At 48.1% G+C, this 12,500-nt stretch overlaps 4 protein-coding genes across 4 annotated transcripts in view; 3 read left to right on the forward strand and 1 right to left on the reverse strand.

Annotated features, from left to right (window-relative positions):
- LOC117807742 (tripartite motif-containing protein 2-like) overlaps nt 1–1,533 on the forward strand; it is a 5,708-nt gene extending 4,175 nt beyond the window's left edge. Inside the window, 1 exon segment of the mRNA XM_034677141.1 lies at nt 1,522–1,533. Coding sequence (XP_034533032.1) covers nt 1,522–1,533 — 12 coding nt within the window.
- Nucleotides 1,500–2,955, forward strand: LOC117807361 (zinc finger protein 26-like). Its single transcript, XM_034676617.1, has 2 exons — nt 1,500–2,213; nt 2,256–2,955. The coding sequence occupies exons 1-2, from the start codon at nt 1,541–1,543 to the stop codon at nt 2,585–2,587; spliced, it is 1,005 nt and encodes a 334-aa protein (XP_034532508.1). The 5' UTR covers nt 1,500–1,540; the 3' UTR covers nt 2,588–2,955.
- Nucleotides 2,956–3,794: 839 nt separating this feature from the next.
- LOC117807475 (zinc finger protein 567-like) lies at nt 3,795–10,837 on the forward strand. The gene is made up of 10 exons (XM_034676787.1): nt 3,795–4,136; nt 5,272–5,346; nt 5,478–5,628; nt 5,706–5,821; nt 5,905–6,146; nt 6,233–6,327; nt 6,402–6,517; nt 6,595–6,836; nt 6,932–7,062; nt 7,674–10,837. The coding sequence occupies exons 1-10, from the start codon at nt 3,890–3,892 to the stop codon at nt 8,905–8,907; spliced, it is 2,649 nt and encodes an 882-aa protein (XP_034532678.1). The 5' UTR covers nt 3,795–3,889; the 3' UTR covers nt 8,908–10,837.
- Nucleotides 10,473–12,500, reverse strand: part of si:ch73-269m23.5 (ceramide-1-phosphate transfer protein) — a 4,625-nt gene continuing 2,597 nt past the window's right edge. Inside the window, exon 6 of the mRNA XM_034676788.1 lies at nt 10,473–11,374. Within this exon, the coding sequence (XP_034532679.1) occupies nt 11,146–11,374 (229 nt within the window). The 3' untranslated portion in view covers nt 10,473–11,145. The remainder of the gene's footprint in view (nt 11,375–12,500) is intronic.

The raw sequence follows: 12,500 nt of genomic DNA on the forward strand, positions 1-12,500 counted from the left end.
ATGACTGTAGTGGAAGTCACTGCATTAAACACAGACATGACTCTGTAGTGGAAGTCACTGCATTAAAAACAGACATGACTCTGTAGTGGAAGTCACTGCATTAAACACAGACATGACTCTGTAGTGGAAGTCACTGCATTAAACACAGACATGACTCTGTAGTGGAAGTCACTGCATTAAACACAGACATGACTCTGTAGTGGAAGTCACTGCATTAAACACAGACATGACTCTGTAGTGGAAGTCACTGCATTAAACACAGACATGACTCTGTAGTGGAAGTCACTGCATTAAACACAGACATGACTCTGTAGTGGAAGTCACTGCATTAAACACAGACATGACTCTGTAGTGGAAGTCACTGCATTAAACACAGACATGACTCTGTAGTGGAAGTCACTGCATTAAACACAGACATGACTCTGTAGTGGAAGTCACTGCATTAAACACAGACATGACTCTGTAGTGGAAGTCACTGCATTAACACAGACATGACTCTGTAGTGGAAGTCACTGCATTAAACACAGACATGACTCTGTAGTGGAAGTCACTGCATTAAACACAGACATGACTCTGTAGTGGAAGTCACTGCATTAAACACAGACATGACTCTGTAGTGGAAGTCACTGCATTAAACACAGACATGACTCTGTAGTGGAAGTCACTGCATTAAACACAGACATGACTCTGTAGTGGAAGTCACTGCATTAAACACAGACATGACTCTGTAGTAGAAGTCACTGCATTAAAACAGACATGACTCTGTAGTGGAAGTCACTGCATTAAACACAGACATGACTCTGTAGTGGAAGTCACTGCATTAAACACAGACATGACTCTGTAGTAGAAGTCACTGCATTAAACACAGACATGACTCTGTAGTGGAAGTCACTGCATTAAACACAGACATGACTCTGTAGTGGAAGTCACTGCATTAAACACAGACATGACTCTGTAGTGGAAGTCACTGCATTAAACACAGACATGACTCTGTAGTGGAAGTCACTGCATTATAAACAGACATGACTCTGTAGTGGAAGTCACTGCATTAAACACAGACATGACTCTGTAGTGGAAGTCACTGCATTATAACACAGACATGACTCTGTAGTGGAAGTCACTGCATTAAACACAGACATGACTCTGTAGTGGAAGTCACTGCATTAAACACAGACATGACTCTGTAGTGGAAGTCACTGCATTAAACACAGACATGACTCTGTAGTGGAAGTCACTGCATTAAACACAGACATGACTCTGTAGTGGAAGTCACTGCATTACAAACAGACATGACTCTGTAGTGGAAGTCACTGCATTAAACACAGACATGACTCTGTAGTGGAAGTCACTGCATTAAACACAGACTTGACTCTGTAGTGGAAGTCACTGCATTATAAACAGACATGACTCTGTAGTGGAAGTCACTGTATTAAACACAGACATGACTCTGTAGTGGAAGTCACTGCATTAAACACAGACTGAATGTGTTCTTCTTGTAATCTTTGATCCTTCCTTCTTTAGATCCCAGATTGACTCAGACATGGAAATCTTTGCTCCTCTGGAGTTCCCTGAAGGCGTGGAGGACGATGTGTCTCCCTGTGAGGACTTGGACCCGGATGAACACGGGACACAGCACAGGAAGAGACTCAGGACAGAGAAAGAGACACCTGTCCGCTCTGCTCGCGCTCAAACGGCCCCGTCGTCTCTGAAGAAAGAGCTCCTGTCATGCCAAGTCTGCGGAGCTTTATACCAGTCGATGAACGCGCTGGTCAAACACTCGGGGGGTCACGTGGACGATCCAGATCGGCTCTGCGGGGTCTGTGGAACACGTATGGAGACCGCGGAGGAGCTGAGGACCCACATCCCGGGACACCTGGAAAGACACGGCTGCCACCTCTGTGGGAAATCCTTCGTCTTGAGCAGCGTCCTCCAAGCTCACATCAAGCGGCACAACGGGGTCAAACCGTACGAGTGCAGCGTCTGCAACAGACTCTTCACCGCGAAGCAGAAGCTGACCCGGCACATGAAGGCCCACATGAGGGCCAGACTGTACCCCTGTGACATCTGCAGACAGGAGTTCCGTCTGATGAGGAAGCTCAGAGCGCACATGGCCGTCCACTCCAAGAAGAATGAAGATCGGTGCAGCGTGTGCTGTAAGTCCCGCTGCCCCTATCAGAAGTCCTCCTCTCATGTCCTGATGAACCCCGGCCCGCTCATTCAAGACCCCGGCCGGGTCATTAAAGACCCTGGCCGGGTCATTCAAGACCCTGGCCGGGTCATTCAAGACCCCGGCCCGCTCATTCAAGACCCTGGCCGGGTCATTCAAGACCCCGGCCGGGTCATTCAAGACCCTGGCCCGCTCATTAAAGAAGAGTTCATGTGTGAAGTCTGCAGGGAGACCTTTCCTACGTACCTGCTGCTGCGGTACCACACCAGGACCCACAGGTTGACCCCCTACGTGTGTCCCTGCTGTGGATCGAGCTACATCACAGCAAGACTTTTAACAGAGCACGTGTTGGAGAGACACCCCGAGTCCTCCTCAGACCACTTAACCCTGAGGACCACATTCAGGTCCAACACGGCATGAATCACCTCAGTGAGGTCACCCATGATCCGTTAGAGAACCCAGGATCTACTTGAAGTGAGAGAGGTGGACTCTACTGTTCTTGATGTTCTTAAAGTGGACCTCTCGGGGGGGGGGGGTCTGAGTCCGCTGCCCCCCCCTCTGACGGCGGTCGTTCACTCTGTTCTTTCCGCTGAGTAAGGAAACGTTCTAAAGAACAGAAGAGACACAGACGGGATGTTCTCCTGTCCTGAGGTCTCATCACTCAGAGGGGTTTATTTTCAATAAGTGAACATTTTTCAGTTTAATATTTGATGTTGTTTTTCTTTGTTTTCACTGGAATGAAGGTAAACTGACTTTAAACTCAATAAAATGTTTGTCAATATTTTAAATTTCACACTTTGTTTTTTTTTAACTGGTAGTAAAATAATTTAATATGGGGAACTAGCTCATTATTGTTATGATTTATTTATCTTTAATTTTTTATCTATGCATTATTATTGTTATTGTTTATATTTTTAATTCCACTTTATTATTAATTGATTCATTTATTCCCCCTCATTGTTCTGCAACCCTTAAATACATTAAATAAAAATAGTTTGAATTCAATAAAACTAAATTAAAGAAAACTAATAAATGAATAAAATAAATACATTCAAATAAAATTTATAGAAATACATTGATAAAAAATAAATAGATAAAATAAATAAGCACTATTAAAATAAATACATACAAATATAATAAATGCATAAAGATAAAGTAAGTATTGAAAAAATAAATGAAAACAATATATAAATACAAATTAAATAAATACATAAATAAATGAATAAAATAAATACATACAAATAAAGTACAAATAAATGCAATACAAAATAAAGGTAAAAATAAAATAAATAAATACTAATTCATTAATTAAACATACAAATATAATAAATACATAAAGATAAAATAAGTGAAAACAATATATAAATACAAATTAAATAAATGAATAGAATAAATAAATACTAGTGAATTAAAAACATGAAAATATAATAATTAAATACAAATAACAAAATACAAATTAGAAATAATTCCTACATAAAAATAAAATAAATAAAGATAAAATACAAATTTAATAATTACATATAAATAAATAAATCAACACAAATACATAGTTACAATAAAATAAATAATACAAATAAATAAATAAATAAATAAATGTCACCTCCATTGTTTTTGTTTCTCTTCGGACACATTTCCTGGTTGCACCGAACCCCGGAACTAAAGCTCCTCTGATGCACCCCTTGAAGGTAAATATCTCGATTAAAGCTCCTGATCAGATTAGAGATGTTTTACTGGATGAGGAGGGACAGCCTCGGGTCCGAGTCTCTGGACGGGAACATGTCCAAACCGGAAATCCTCCGCGGGATCGTGACCGAGAAGCTGAGCACCGCGGCCCGGGAGATCCTGGCGGTCCTGGAGAGAACCGTGACCGGGTACGAGGACGAGGTGGCGGGTCTGAGGAGGGAGATAGACCGGCAGAAGAACCAGCTGGAGGCGGTCCTGCAGCCCCGGGTCTCTCTGCAGAAAAGAGGTGTGAGTCACGAGACAGGAACAAAACCTCATTTACAAAACAGCTGATTCTACTTTCCTCTGATTTATCTGAAATATACAGACTTTATAAAAACATCCTGTCTGACCTAAACTCTGAAGAATGATCATATTTATAATTCGGCTTTAAAAAAATACAACTTTACCTCTTCATGAAAGTCAGAGGGAGAGTTTAGTGTCTGAGAATTCAACTTAGAATGGAGGAAATAACTCCCAATAATAATAAAGGCCTGATGTGTTCAAGAAACTAATCCAAACATCAAGTCATCAGTAAAAACTGAAGCTCTCTTATTAAAGTCTCAGTTTGAATCAATACACATTTTAAAGGTGACATATCCTGCTCTTCTTCATCAACATATATTGGTCTAAGAGGTCCCCAAAACATGTCTTTAAAGTTTATTGCTCATAAAAACACTTTGAAATCAGATTCTGGTCTGCCTGTAAACCCCTCTTTTTCAGCCCTGCTCAGAACAGGCTGTTTTCTGTGTCTGTGCCTTTAAATGAGAATGAGCTCTCTGGCCACGCCCCCTCAGGAAGTGGGTGTGGCCTCGGCCGTCCAGCACGTTGATCTAATGTTTACATGTTGGCTGAATATACACGGCTGCTCACAGACCCGCGTTACTTCAACCCTCTGAATCTGATCCAGAATCTGATCCTGACGGAGAGGCGCCTGCAGCAGGACCTTTCTGAACCATTGGTCACAGATTTAGTGTTTCTTGTTGTTTTATTTGTCAGCATGTCGACGTGTGTCTTGGTACACAGCTACCAACATGTAGCTATGTGGCTATGCTAACTAGCGCTAGCACTTTTCCATGAAAACTAAAAATCCTCCACTAGATCTTCAAATCTGCAGACGTGGGGAGTCAAAGCGACCTTTGTGTTTATTAAGACAGCCTACAACTAGCATGCCTCCCTCCTAAGCTCCTTGTTAGCACACATGTGTGCAGGGAATGAAAAACGGAGGAGGGGTTGAGTTGTATTTTATACAGTCTATGGACTGAACAAGGGTTTGGAGACAGGGACACAGATTTCAGGTAGAGAACCATTAAAGTCTCAGTTTGAATAAAGACATATTTTAAAATCTCTCTGTCTTTGATTGATCCCTGAAACATCGTCAGCCCTGATCCAAGACGAAGACCACGAGGTTGTTGTTCTGAGTGAGGAAGAGGAGGAGCAGCCGACTCAGCGGTCAGGTACGGTTCCTGTTTGATCGGCGGTGAAATCGTCATATTTCTAAATGAGGTCTGGTTTAAGGATTTCACCGTACGCAGACGATGTGGTGATTATCACAGAGATCAAACCTCTCCCCCCTGCCTCTGTCCAGGTCTTGAGGACACGGGGAGTCTGGGCATGTGGTATGATGATGAAGATGATGCTGAGGATGAAGAGCAGCAGGTTTCAGCTCCTGTACCAGGCGTGAGCGCAGACCGGAGACGAGCAGACCGGAAGGACCCGGATTATGAAGTCAGCCCGAGGTTGTAAATCCACTAAGTTTCCATAAGTAATCCACCAATCAGAGACCGTTTCACATCTGACCCTGTTTACCCCCCAGAGTTCGCTCCGGCAGGAGGAAGCCCGGGAGACCTCGACTCGTCGACTCTCAGAGCCATCTGGACCTCAAGATCCGGATCCTGGAGAGCTCTCAGACCGACGTGCTCTCGAACAACGGTCCGCCCCTCTCTGCTGAAGCACTTCCTGTTCTTGATTTGAGCGCCGGACTAAACCTCGGGGTGACTTCTTTTATGTTTCAGTGTTTCCAAGGTGTCCGGTCCAGGACCTGAGGTGTCCTCGAGGTCTTCAGGAGGCAGACTTCCTGGACCTGCTGCGGTCCTCTTTCCCTCAGCTGGCCGATCAGTCGCCTTTAGAGTTCTTCACGTCGGACAGATCGAAGCGACTCCGCCCCCTGAGCGTGAAGAGTCTGACCCCGGAGGAGATCTACCGGAGCGCCCGGCTAAGCGGGACGGGGAAGTCCACGATCTACATCCGTCTGAAGGTACCTGGACCTGGTCTCATGTTTCAAACTGATCTTCTCTTATCATGACTAATGAACGTGTCTGACTCTTTGGGGTCCTGCTGCAGACGGAGGGGGACCCTCAGAGCGGCGGTGAGGACGGGCGACTCCCTCAGAGACCTGATGGGTCTCCGTCCCTGTCAGCTGATCAGACCTTCACCAGGTGAGCAGAAACCAGAACCAGGACCTGCTTCTGCTGCGTTTACATTCATACTCCTCCCCGGTCTCTCGTTCCAGGGTGACACCTGAGAGGAGGAGGCGGGGTAGACCTCGCCTCGGAGAAGAACCGACCCACCACCGTCTGAGGGTCTGCCTGCTGGAGGACTCTCGCTCTGAGGTTCTCTCTAAACAAGGTGAGATCCTGAACCCGGGTTCTGACTGGACTCAGGTTTGATTAAGGTTCTTAAATCTGGATTCTTTTTGCTTCCAGACCTGCTGAACTCCCCGGTCCAGGACCTGAACTGTCCCCGTGGACTGCAGGAGCCGGACTTCCTGTCCCTGCTGAGGTCGTCCTTCCCTCAGCTGTCCAATCAGAAACCATTCCACGTCTTCAAGTCGGACCGCAGCCGGAGACTCCAGAGGCTCCGAGTGAAGACCCTGACCCCGGAGGAGATCTACCGGAGCATGAGGAGCACCGGGGTGGACAAGGCTCTGCTCTACCTCCGCCCCAAGGTCCAGAGTCCTGGTCCCACACGGTCCTCCTTCAAACCGCCTCAGGTTTCATGTTAGACAGAAAAGAGATGACGAAGGTGTCCTTTCCTCTGCAGACAGGAGAGGAAGACGAGGAGGAGGAAGAGGAGGGGGAGGAGGAAGAGGAGGGGGAGGAGCTTCAGAGGAAGGATTCACTCACTGATCCTCCGTCTCCTGCAGCGCCGATAAAACAAGACGATGGGTCCAGGTAAGAGACCTCCTAATGATCCACAACAGACCGTCTGAGAGTTAACTTCACCCCCTCTATCCCTTCAGCCCCTCCCCTCTAAGAGTTAACTCCTCCCCTATCTCAAAAGTTCCTCCCCTCTGATAGCTAACTCCTCCCCTCTATCCATAGCTCCTCCCCTCTGAGAGTTAACTCCTCCCCATCTCTCTCCACAGCTCCTCCCCTCTGAGAGTTAGCTCCTCCCCTCTGAGAGTTAACTCCTCCCCCTCTATCCCCTCAGCTCCTCCCCTCTGGGAGTTAATTCCTCCCCCTCTCTCTCCACAGCACCTCCCTTCTAAGAGTTAACTCCTCCCCCTCTCTCTCCAAAGCTCCTCCCCTCTGAGAGTTCACTCCTCCCCCTCTCTTTCCACAGCTCCTCCTCTCTGAGAGTTAACTCCTCCCCCTCTCTCTCCACAGCTCCTCCTCTCTGAGAGTTAACTCCTCCCCCTCTCTCTCCACAGCTCCTCCTCTCTGAGAGTTAACTCCTCCCCCTCTCTCTCCACAGCTCCTCCTCTCTGAGAGTTAACTCCTCCCCCTCTCTCTCCACAGCTCCTCCTCTCTGAGAGTTAACTCCTCCCCCTCTCTCTCCACAGCTCCTCAGCTCAGCGAGCCGACCCGTCCAGCAGCTCTTCATCACCGCGGCGAGCTGACGATGAGGCCGCTCAGAGACACGAGGACTCGAGTGAAGACGAGGAGCTGAAGGACGAAGACTGGCGTCCGGACGATGAAGACGAGAGCGAGTCGAAGCCGAGGAGGCGGGGCGGCGAGGAGGACAGGGTGAAGGTGGGCCGGAGGAACCCGTGTAAGGTGTGCGGGGTCTGGTACAGGATCCAGAGCAGCCTCATCAAACACGCCTGGACTCACGTGGCCGAGGCGGCGAGCGTGTGCGGCGTGTGCGGTCAGCAGTTCGAGTCCGCGGACGATCTGAAGGATCACCTGAGGACCTACCAGAAGACTCACGACTGCTCGTACTGCGCCAAGTCTTTCCTCACCGTCACCGGCCTCAAACGCCACACCACGCTCCACACGGGGGACCGCCCCTTTAAATGTGACGTCTGCGGCAAGACGTTCACGCACACGTACGCGCTCAGCCTCCACCGCTGGGTCCACGCCGCCGACAAGCCGCACAAATGTGACATCTGCCCGAAGGCGTTCGGCCTGAAGGCGACGCTCCGCGCTCACAGGAAGACGCACTCGGGGCGGGACGGCTTCCAGTGCAACGTCTGCGGGAAGTCTCTGCGCGACCTGCGCTCTCTCGCTCGCCACAAGACCACTCACTCCGGCGAGCGGCGCTACGGCTGCGAGGTGTGCGGGAAGCGCTTCAAACTGTCGTACACGCTGAAGGCTCACGAGAAGACGCACACGTCCCGGGAGCGCCTGTTCCTCTGTCACATCTGCTGCAAGAGCTTCTTCTCCAACTGCGGCCTGTCGGCGCACATGAGGACGCACAACAGCGTGCGCCCGTTCCCCTGCGTCGTCTGCGGGAAAGGCTTCGTGTCCAACGGCGAGCTGAAGGTTCACCTGCGCGTCCACACCGGCGAGGCGCCGTACGGCTGCTCGCAGTGCGGACGCCACTTCAAACGAAAGACTCACCTGAACACTCACGTGAGGAGTCACCTGGGCCTCAAACTCTTCGTCTGCAGCGTCTGCGGGAAGGCGTGCTCGCGCCAGGAACACCTGACGGTCCACATGAGGACGCACAACGGCGAGAGACCGTACCAGTGCGGCGTCTGTGACAAGGCCTTCACTCAGGGTCACTGTCTGAAGACTCACATGAAGAGCCACCACGGGCCAGAGAGCCCGCCCCTGAACACACCGTCCACCTGAGAATAAACTCCTCCCCCTCTCCCCACAACTCCTCCCATCTGAGAGTTAACTCATCCCCCTATCTCCACAGCTCCTCCCCTCTGAGACTAAACCCCTCCCCTATCTCCACAGCTCCTCCCCTCTGAGAGTTAACTCATCCCCCTATCGCCACAGCTCCTTCTCTCTGAGAGTTAACTCCTCCCCCTCTCTCATAAGCTCCTCCACTCTGAGACTAAACTCCTCCCCTATCTCCACAGCGCCTTCTCTCTGAGGTTACTCCTCCCCCTCTCTCATAAGCTCCTCCTCTCAGAGTTAACTCCTCCCCCTCTCCCCACAGCTCCTTCTCTCTGAGGTAACCCCTCCCCCTCTCTCATAAGCTCCTCCTTTCTGAGAATAAACCCCTCCCCTATCTCCACAGCCCCTCCCCTCTGAGAGTTAACCCCTCCCCTCTCCACAGCTCCTCCCCTTTGAGATTTAACCCCTCCCCTCTCCACAGCTCCTCCCCTCTGAGAGTTAACCCCTCCCCCTCTCCACAGCTCCTCCCCTCTGAGAAAAGAATCCGTCCTGTGTCTCACCGAGAAGACGAAGACTTCTACGATCATCGGGAATATAAACGTGTTCAATCAAAGATATCGGATATCTTAAAAACATTCGGCAGGAACAGAAACGTTAGCGGTTTGTAAATAAAGTTTTCTACTTCAGGACGGTTCTTGAAAATCGCAAGAAAAACGACGACATACGAACATCCTGTCGTTTGTCGTCGATCATAAACAGCTTCGGTTATTTATTCAACTTTAAAACGTCGTCACAAAGAATGTGTCGGGAACTTTAACTCTATAAATGTTAAATTATAAAAAGATGCGTTCAATGATAAATCAGGAAGTCGTCTGCGTAGAAGGTCGACTTTAATATTTGTAAAAGTAAGAAAGCCGAACTCTGCTGAAGTTCGTTAAAAAAGTCGTAATTATGAAAAAAGATTTCAGATTCGAGGTTTTGAACGTCCCGGTCTGAAGAGTTAAAGATCGTCGGGCCTGGAACGACTGACCAGGACAGTCCTTTAAGAGGGGCGGGGCTTGATCCAGATCCACCCACTCTCCAGGGACCAATGGGGGCTCAGGCTGAAAGGAGAGCAAACCTTTACCTGGAGCGTTTAAAGGTCCAAACTGAAAATGTTAAAGTCGAGTTTTTTAAAACATCGTCACAAAGGATGTGTCGGGAAATTTAACTCCAGAAATGTTAAATTATAAAAAGATGCGTTCAATGATAAATCAGGAAGTCGTCTGCGTAGAAGGTCGACTTTAATATTCGTACAAGTGAAAAAGCCGAACTCTGCTGAAGTTCGTTAAAAAAGTCGTGATTATGAAAATATTTAAGGTCGAACAAAGATTCATTTTTTAATTTCAGATTTTATTTTCAGACCCTGAAGTTACGCTGAGGACTCGAAACCTGACGATACTTACGAGGTTTTAAACTCCCCGATCTGAAGAGTTGAAGATCGTCGTTTCGTGTGTTCGAGTTGAATCGTAAAAACAAAAATCGGTGAAAACAAACGTGAACGAGTGAAACCGTCTTTAATGAAAGTCAGAGACGTTAAAACATATTTTTATTTAAAGAGAAGAAATGTTTGTTGTGTGAAATTAAAATCACGTTTCAGTTTGATAAATAACTTTTGTACTGTTCCTTTAATGCTGCATTCAAAGACTGTAGGAATATTCATGTTACCTTAAACCGATGTCTTAAAATAGATTCACAGGCTTTCTTTCTTTCTTTCTTTTTCTTGTATGTGATGCAAGAAAACTTCAAAATCCCCACAGGGTCCTGAATGCAGCAGAGTGCCTTAAAGGGCCGGTGGTCCTGATAAGTTCAGTGTGTCCTGCAGAAGCACTTCCTGTCCGCCTGCTTGTTTGTGTTCATGTAAACTCTGAATAAACGTCTGTGATGAAGAACTTCTCTCCTGACTCCTGACTCGGTGTTTTTTAACGTGTCCGTCGTTCTTCTTCTCCTGACGGCGCTCTCTTCTTCCGGCGGCGCCGCGAGCGTGACTGTGAAGATACTCGCCGCGTGGTTTGTGATGTGAGGATGTGAAGAGGAGGCGACGATACTTCGTGTCTAAGGCGTCTAACGTGTCAGCTTGTCTTAAACCGTGTCCCGTGTCTCGTAGCTCCGCCTCCACGCTGCCCCCTGCTGGTTTAAAACCACACTGCGCCTCGTTAACAGTAAGTGTATCTCCGGCTCGGCGCTGATGTCGGCGTGCTGCGTTCAAGGCAGCTCGAGCATTTTGTGCTCAGAGAGGATTCTCTGTGTCTGCGTGTGCACCAGCTTTAGGGCGTGGATGATGATGCGTAGGACAGGCGCTGCGTCTCGCTGGCTCTGCACGCACACAAGCTGGAGGAAGTGGCGTCTGTCCGGGAGGGCGAGGAAGACGAACTCCGCGGCCTGACGGAGCATCCAGGGGTGGTGCGGGGCCAACGCCACCCTGTAGGCGTCCCTGAAGACACGAAACAGACAGAGGTCAACGGTCTCTTTAGACACGGTCTACGTAACTCTATGTGATCAGGTTTCATCAGACCGAGATAAGAAGATCTTATAGACCTCTTGAATCAGTGACTTGCTTGTTGGCTCTTTAAACAGATCAATGATAGAGAAGAGAGGTCACTGATGTTTGACACTGAGGTTTAAGGTTAGGGTTTAGGGGTTAGGGTTAGGGCTAGGGGTTAGGGTTAGGGGTTAGGGTTAGGGTTAGGGGTTAGGGTTAAGGTTAGGGGTTAGGGTTAGGGTTAGGGGTTAGGGGATAAGGTTAGGGGTTAGGGTTAGGGGATAAGGTTAGGGGTTAGGGTTAGGGCTAGGGGTTAGGGTTAGGGGTTAGGGTTAGGGGTTAGGGGTTAGGGGTTAGGGGATAAGGTTAGGGGTTAGGGTTAGGGGATAAGGTTAGGGGTTAGGGTTAGGGGATAAGGTTAGGGGTTAGGGTTAGGGTTTAAGGTTAGGGGTTAGGGTTAAGGTTAGGGGTTAGGGTTAGGGGATAAGGTTAGGGGTTAAGGTTAGGGGTTAGGGGTTAGGGGATAAGGTTAGGGGTTAGGGGATAAGGTTAGGGGTTAGGGTTAAGGTTAGGGGTTAGGGTTAAGGTTAGGGGTTGGGGTTAGGGATGGGGTTAGGAGTTGGGGTTAGGGACCGGGTCAGGGTTAAGGTTAGGGGTGGGGTTAGGATTAGGGTTAGAGTAAGGGTTAGGGGTTAGGGATGGGGTTAGGGTTAGGTTTGGGGTTAGGGGGTTAGGGTTTGGGGTTAGGGGGTTAGGGTTTGGGGTTAGGGGGTTAGGGTTTGGGGTTAGGGTTTAGCTGTCAGGGTTAAGGTTAGGGTTTGGGGTTAGGGGGTTAGGGTTTGGGGTTAGGGTTAGGGTTTGGGGTTAGGGTTTAGCTGTCAGGATTAAGGTTAGGGTTGTATATGATAAGTTTCAGTGTTGTGTCGTTCTGAATTCAAATATATATAAAATGAAACATTGTAACAATAAAATAAACTTTATTGAAATCATTGACAACAACACACCAGTGAATTTATGTAGCATTTTGTATAGCCCCAAATCTCAACAATAGCTAGTCTGACACTGAGTCTAGTCCTTG

Source organism: Notolabrus celidotus, chromosome 23, assembly GCF_009762535.1.
Source record: "Notolabrus celidotus isolate fNotCel1 chromosome 23, fNotCel1.pri, whole genome shotgun sequence".
NCBI lineage: Eukaryota > Metazoa > Chordata > Actinopteri > Labriformes > Labridae > Notolabrus > Notolabrus celidotus.